The sequence below is a fragment of the Amphimedon queenslandica genome, unplaced genomic scaffold (genome assembly GCF_000090795.2).
Source record: "Amphimedon queenslandica unplaced genomic scaffold, v1.1 AMPQUscaffold_13439, whole genome shotgun sequence".
NCBI lineage: Eukaryota > Metazoa > Porifera > Demospongiae > Haplosclerida > Niphatidae > Amphimedon > Amphimedon queenslandica.
Genome location: NW_003546325.1, coordinates 277874 through 284898, shown reverse-complemented (window position 1 = coordinate 284898; position 7025 = coordinate 277874). Strand labels below are relative to the sequence as shown.

General features: G+C 34.7%; 1 protein-coding gene and 1 long non-coding RNA gene across 4 annotated transcripts; one reads left to right on the top strand and one right to left on the bottom strand.

Annotated features, from left to right (window-relative positions):
- The first annotated feature begins 502 nt into the window (after positions 1-502).
- On the top strand, positions 503-4023 carry LOC100637708 (unconventional myosin-VIIa-like). Its single transcript, XM_019995544.1, has 16 exons — positions 503-618; positions 743-814; positions 887-949; positions 1077-1370; positions 1507-1598; positions 1687-1748; positions 1798-1956; positions 2064-2169; positions 2508-2706; positions 2769-2872; positions 2968-3086; positions 3136-3202; positions 3266-3382; positions 3435-3518; positions 3579-3698; positions 3846-4023. The coding sequence occupies exons 4-16, from the start codon at positions 1103-1105 to the stop codon at positions 3948-3950; spliced, it is 1602 nt and encodes a 533-aa protein (XP_019851103.1). The 5' UTR covers positions 503-618; positions 743-814; positions 887-949; positions 1077-1102; the 3' UTR covers positions 3951-4023.
- A 434-nt stretch (positions 4024-4457) lies between these two features.
- On the bottom strand, positions 4458-7019 carry LOC109581444 (uncharacterized). Of its 3 annotated transcripts, XR_002184643.1 has the most exons (8): positions 6888-7019; positions 6286-6369; positions 6182-6236; positions 5665-5771; positions 5422-5537; positions 5309-5373; positions 4886-5150; positions 4458-4718 (listed from the first exon to the last, which is right to left on the bottom strand). It is a non-coding gene; the product is annotated as an uncharacterized LOC109581444 (long non-coding RNA). The 3 variants fall into 3 exon arrangements; XR_002184641.1 differs by having other exon boundaries at positions 5309-5537; XR_002184642.1 differs by lacking the exon at positions 5665-5771 and having other exon boundaries at positions 5309-5537.
- Between the last annotated feature and the right edge of the window lie 6 nt (positions 7020-7025).

Genomic DNA, 7025 nt, shown 5'->3' with positions numbered 1-7025 from the left:
TGGTGATTTGATTGATGTCATTGACCTATTAAAGAGATGTGGCTTTCAAGGAATAAAGTGGCAAGAGCTGGGACTGAGATTAGGACTACTGAAAACTACACTGGATGCCATTGAAGTGAAGTATCGTGGTGATGTGTACCACTGCTTGACTGAATGCCTCTCTCATTGGCTACGTAGAGTTGATAATGTTGACAGTAGAGGAGGAGCCAACTTGGACTCACTGTCAGTTGCTCTACAATCTATGAATGAAACTGCTGTAGCTGAGAAGTTAAGTGAGTCAACCATAATTGTATGAAACTATAATCATTGTATTTTCTATCATAGAACATCATGTTCTTGTCATTAATATTTTTAATAATCGTCATACTGTCCTGTCTCAGTCACTTTGTGATTCTGTTGGTATTGCTCGGTTACTTTATGGTGAACGTATGTTAACACAAGAAGCAGTTAGTAGAGTGGTGTCAGCTAGTCCCTCTATTTCTAATCAACGTGAGGCTCTATTAACTGCTGTCAAAAAAGCTGTTCAAACTGATCCCAACAGTTTACATACCTTTGCTAATGTATTGTGTACAATCAGTACTAATGTATCACTAGGACAGACTATACTTGATGATATTAGTGAGTAATCACTGACCACTATAATTATATTCATAGTTCATAGTTTCCGTGAGCGAGTTAGTTACTATTAGAAATCAAATTGTAGAGAGTATATTACTGTTGCTGTTTATTATTATGTGTTTAGGTAAGTATTTTCCTACTCCTGAAGTGAGTGTAGTTCCTGAGACTATTAAAGATCATGATGTAGTTCCACAAGGTAATAATTATAAATTAATCGATAGATAATCAATTGATAAATAATTGAATCGTTTTTAATTTTAATTTATAGACACGTCTCCTTCTGATGGAGCAGTTGCTAGTAATTTATTGTCACAACCTTTATCACCTCAAGGTAAATGCACACATACATGTACATACTACTCAACTAATGACATCTTTTGTACATGTAACTGAAGTACAAGATATTAAAGGTTTTATTGATGATGTGTAACATGATTTGATCGTTGATATTTGAATAGATTTGACAAATGTTCAAGACAAAGACATGAAGCATATTATAGCAACCACACAATTAGCTCTTGAAGATGATGAACAGGACACTGGAGTGCCTTACACTCTAGAAAATTACTCGTATAAGTACTTTAGAGTGCCAAAGTCTAAAACTCTTTCCGGCCCCATTCAAGGCACTCTGAGAAAGAATTTAGCAGAGACAGAGATATGGGCCCATGTGACGGAGCCAATCAAGAAAGCATTGCTCAAGAAGTTTAAGCAATCTGAGGACCTTCATCAAAAGGCTTGTGCTTCATTCCTTGATATCCTACCATACATAATAATAATGATGATAATAGTAGTAGTGATAATAGTAAGATAAAGAATGATGATGATGAAAATGTACATACTTTTGACAAAATATTGCTGATAATAGTATTATCCTGAACATGTCCTCACCTATCTTAAAGTATATGGGAGATTATCCTTCCATGAAACAAAGGCTTAGCACAGAATTGACTGACCAAGTTTTTGAGCATGTTCTATCTCATGTAAGAAAAAATATAAAAATAAATTACACACTCTCTCTCCCTATACATATATACATGTATATACTCATGCATGTACATTTACTTACAGGAAGTATTAAGGGATGAAGTTTACTGTCAACTTTTGAAACAATTGACGTTCAACAAATTAAGGTATTGAATTTATTCATTTTATCAAAAGTCATAATCATCATTATTATAGAGCTAGTGAAGAGAGAGGTTGGGAGCTCCTCTGGCTGGCCACTGGTCTGTTCCCATGCAGTCAAGTTCTTCATAAAGAGGTCATACAGTTCTTGAGGTCACGTATCAAACAATGGCCGATTGCCGCTGAAATTCAACAACGATTATACAAATCCGCTCAGTTAGTGTTTTATATGAATATGAATAGTCTATTCTTTTTTTTCCCAAAAATTGGCTCCAAAAGCATCCTTTTTTATTGGAATGATATTATTCTTATTATTTTTATAGATCTGGTGCTAGACGATATCCACCCCATTTGGTTGAAGTTGATGCAATTCAAAACAAGACAGCACAAATATTCCATAAAGTGTTCTTCCCTGATGACTCATGCGAGGTAAATGCACAGGCAGACACACACACACACAGCAGAGTTACATGTGCTAAATACATTAGAGAGGTATACACCATAAATCATACATGCACACGGCAACTTTAATACAGTAATACTTTTTTGAAGACTGACCTTTGAAATACTGTGGCTTACTGCCAAATTTTTGATTAACTTTAAAAATTCATAAGAAATCCAATTTTGATCAGAATCAGCAAACTTGATACACAACATAAGAACGTGTATACATGTATGTATCAGAAAAAACAATAAAATGGAGAATTTCCTCCTAGCCATTTTTGATGATATACAGTACATGGTCTGACATTATGCACATTCCTTAGGTTTTTGAAATTGATTCAAGCACAAGGTCATGGGATTTATGTGCAACAATAGTAGAGAGACTTGGTCTAAAGTTCAAAGAAGGTTTCAGTTTATTCGTAAAGATTGGAGACAAGGTTATCAGTGTACCTGGGGCTGACTTCTTTTTTGATTTCGTGCGTCATTTGACCGAATGGTTGAAGAGAGCTAAAAGCAAAGATGGTAAGTATTTATGGTTGGCATACAGAACACTTTGATTGTTTTTTGTTAATCTTTTCCCTCAGCTAATTCTAATCTCAGTTACAAAATTTTCTTTATGAAGAAACTGTTTGTAAACATAACCATAGGCAAAGACAGAAAGTCAGATGTGGTATTTCACTATCACCAGGTATTACATGAGAAAGCAGAGAGATAGACTAGAGTGTCTATAAAGTTACAGTGCCAAGATACGTGTACTTGATTATGTTCATTTCATTGCTTTAGGAGCTCCCTAAGTATCTGAGAGGTTATCACAAGTGTACTCGAGATGATGCAGCTCTTCTTGGTTCTTATATTTATCGTGTTAAGTTTGGGGACACTAGGTCCCACTTTGGAGAAATACCGTAAGATATATGTACGTCACGTTTTGAGTTCAATCATCTTATTTTATAGTCAAATGTTGCGTGAGCTGATACCCCATGACATGCTAAGGGAATTCCATCCAGAGGACTGGAAAAGAGTGATTAAAATAATAGCACAACACTGCCACTTTATTCTCATCCTTTTCCTCTCTTTCTGTTAGGCCATTGCTGCTAATTTCAGTCGTCATGATGCCAAATCTTCAGAAGAGGCAAAGATAAGTTTCCTCAAGTACGTGAACAGGTGGGAAACTTTTGGATCCACATTCTTTGAAGTCAGGGTAAGCAATGATAGAGAAAAACTTCCCAAAATATTTTTGTATTACATCATAGCAAACAACAGAGCCTCATCTGCCTGAAATCTTACTCATTGGTCTTAATAAAAATGGTGTCATGTTGATAGACCCAGCAAATAAAGTACTAATAATAATTGAAATTACATAATTGATATAAATATTTTATTTTTTATTATCAAAGGATATACTGGCCACTCATCCGTTCACTATGATCACTAATTGGAGCTGTGGGTCTAACTATTTCCACATGACTATAGGAAACCCAATCAAAGGCAGTAAACTGCTCTGTGAAACATCTCTGGTAAGAATCAGCAAATGTAGTGCAATACATGTGATCAATGGATGCATTAAATGTGATCAATGCATGCAATGCATGTGATCAAGCCTGCCTGTGTTGACTCTGTAGATGCAGTACTGTGCTTTATAATATTATTTTATGTGATTTTAGGGTTACAAAATGGATGATCTGTTGAACTCATACATATCTCTTATACTTGGTGACATTAAAGAGAAGAATCCAGAAACTGTGGGAGGAGCTGACAGCAGATGCTAAAAGGGATACTTTTTATAATAGAGAACAAAGACATCACTTAAAATTATTATTATATTTTATTATTAGGAGTTTAATTTATTTTGCTACTTTTTATAAATGCTTTTGTTTTGTCTGTGTGTCATTGTCATTTTTATTAGCTATTATTATTACTTTGGTTATTACACCAGCTATAAATATGTGCAAATTAAAGTAAAGGAAGTCTAAAAATTTTTATTCACTTCCAGTTGAAATTTCATTACATCCGGTTTTGTTTCACTTCAGGTTTAATTTAAGGGGCTTCCCACCAAGCTCTCCTGTGCATTTGCACTTCTGCACAGTCATAACTCATAATGCACCAAACACAGCCTGCTTAAAGTGCTTTGCAGGTTGCTTGACCCTTAATCACGTGACTTTCACCATACTAATAATGGGTAATACATGTCATGTGAGCAGGAAGTAAGAAAATTGGGTCAAGCAACCTGCAAAGCACTGTACCTTCTTCAGGTAGTATTTTGATGTCATCAAATATCTGTAGAAAAATAATATCCTATTATCCACTACAATAAAATTATTCAAATGATTTAAAAGTTTTGGCACTATTACTAGAAGCTACTACAGCTGATATCAGTGATTGCGTCCAGCTGTTGCTGCTACTCTTAGTATTCTGTGTCACTTCTGGTGTCTTGGGTCCTTCAGCTTAGACTCATTGACTTTTGTGTTGGTTTGCTACTAGCAGCGTCCATCTTTACCCGCTTCACTTGAGCATATACTGGACTCCAAACGATAGGCCTGGAGTTAAAATTAAAAAATATAAAATATATCAAATTTTGATTTTAACATCAAACTCAGGCAACAAGTACATGTACAAGTATAAGAATAAATACTGTACCGTGAACCCATCTCATAATAGCAGGCTCCACATGGACACTACATTATATAGTTGATACTAAACTCACCACAGGATCTTAAGGATGATGTACATTAAGAATTTCTTAGCAAAAGGCAGCAGTGAATCAGCTCCTTTGCTTTCCTTCACTAGTGGACTGTGTTCCCTTAGCATTAAGAGTATACCCAATGGAGACTCAACAGCAAATAAGTGATCCAGTTTAATCTTTAAGAGAATTGAACCCTTTCTTTATCACTAGCTCTAATTCAAGTTCGGAACTCTTATTCTTAACTTCTGCAGCTCTTCAACTTTTTATCAGACTCATTTTTAATGATCTGGTGGGAAAAGAAAAGCTGGTAATTTTAACTCTCCAGATTTGATTATACATGCAACTATCCCCTGTCCTTCAATCTCTCTTTTTCCTCCCTCTCCCTCTCTTTTCTAATTAAACTAAATGCCCATTTCTTCCTCCCTCCCTCTCTCCCTTTCCTACCTGTTAATAAATCAATGTCCATTGGTTTACAATCTCTTTCCTTTTTCTCCAGTAGTCCATTGATACTACAGGTCTCATACATCAGGTCATAGCACATTATGTTACCAAGTTACCAAGCAAATGAGCAAACATTGACACTGTTCCATTATTTGAAATAAAATCAAAATTACGTCTTGTAAATTCGTTGTACGTATTTCTTGTGCAGCTGCCAATGCGGACCATTAAGAATCTATAACAAATACATTTTTAATACACACCATTGTTAGTATATATATATAGTATTGCTAGTGTATGTACAAGTAGTTCATACGGTATTCATAATACATGTAGCATGAAGCATACATGAAGCTGCTAACTTCAGGTCCAAACCAAGTGCTAACGTAAAACATGATGTCAAGTACAGAGTCATTTAAGATATCACGTGATGCATTCATATCATGTGGAGTGATACTAGCCACTGCACCTATTGAGAAAATGTACCACATACGGACTATAGAACAGGGTATTACATCAAAAATGAAAAGGAAAATTCTCCATTTAAATTTTTTTCTGATGCATATACATGTTTTTATGTTGTTTAGAACGTTTGAGCTAATTTCAATGAAGCTTGGACTTTTTACAAATTTTTAAAGCTGCTCCAAAATCAGGGCAAAGCCCCTTTAGGCCAAATTTCATCAAAAATAAAAAGAAGAGAAATCTTCATTTCTATAATTTTTCCTGATACATATACAACTTATATTGTAAAGAAAGTTTGAGCTTATTCCGATCAAAACTAGATCTTTTATAAATTAATTTTAAGCTATATACTACTGTATGTTCAGCTAATAACAAAGCAAAAACAAAATGATACACAAGAATAATACAATGCTTTACCTGTAGTTTCTGATGTAAGAGACAACAAGACATGTCAGGATGACTCTTCCCTAAACTGAGACAGTTCATGTACATAATGTAAACTGATAGTTAATTATAGTTACCTTGGTAACGCTATACCATTCTCCCACCTGTAGTGCAGTTCCTGTATCACTTCATATACCAAATATGAGCCATTGCTTTAAGACCTAGAGACACACAATACAATATGACCTTTGATAGTGTGTGTACATATGTAGTGGAATGTACATACTGTATAGCAGGAAATTTTTGTTGGGTGCTAATTTTTGTTTGTTCCATTGGCCAACAATTTGTAAGACAATGAAATTTTAATCTTAGAACTAAAATTTTGACCCACAACAGACCCTCTTTTCACTACAGCCACAGCATAGCAATCGGTGGCATTATCAGGTTTGACAAAGAAAGGCAGCTCTTCTCCGACTGATGGGCTCTAAATGTCTTTATAATGTGGTAACTACAAACCATAGACATTCTTCCATCTTAAACCATACATGTGGCACAAATTAAATAGGTGTGACAGTGAAAAGTATAACAAAAATAAAATCAACGAAAAGATCTTGTAAAGCCTGTTTGAAAAGACAACGAAAGTTTCTGGCAACGAAAATTTCCTGCTACAATGTATACATGAATATTGAATTTTACATTGTGTACATGTACATGTATGTCACAGTAAGTTTATACATACCATAATCATTATGAATGTTACAGAAAGCTTTGGCTAGATGCATTGTGAGACTATTAGGAGGAGCTGACTTTAATTCACGAGTGAGAGAATCCTTAAGATAAATAATGATAACATGATTATTGTGTAATGAAAAGATAA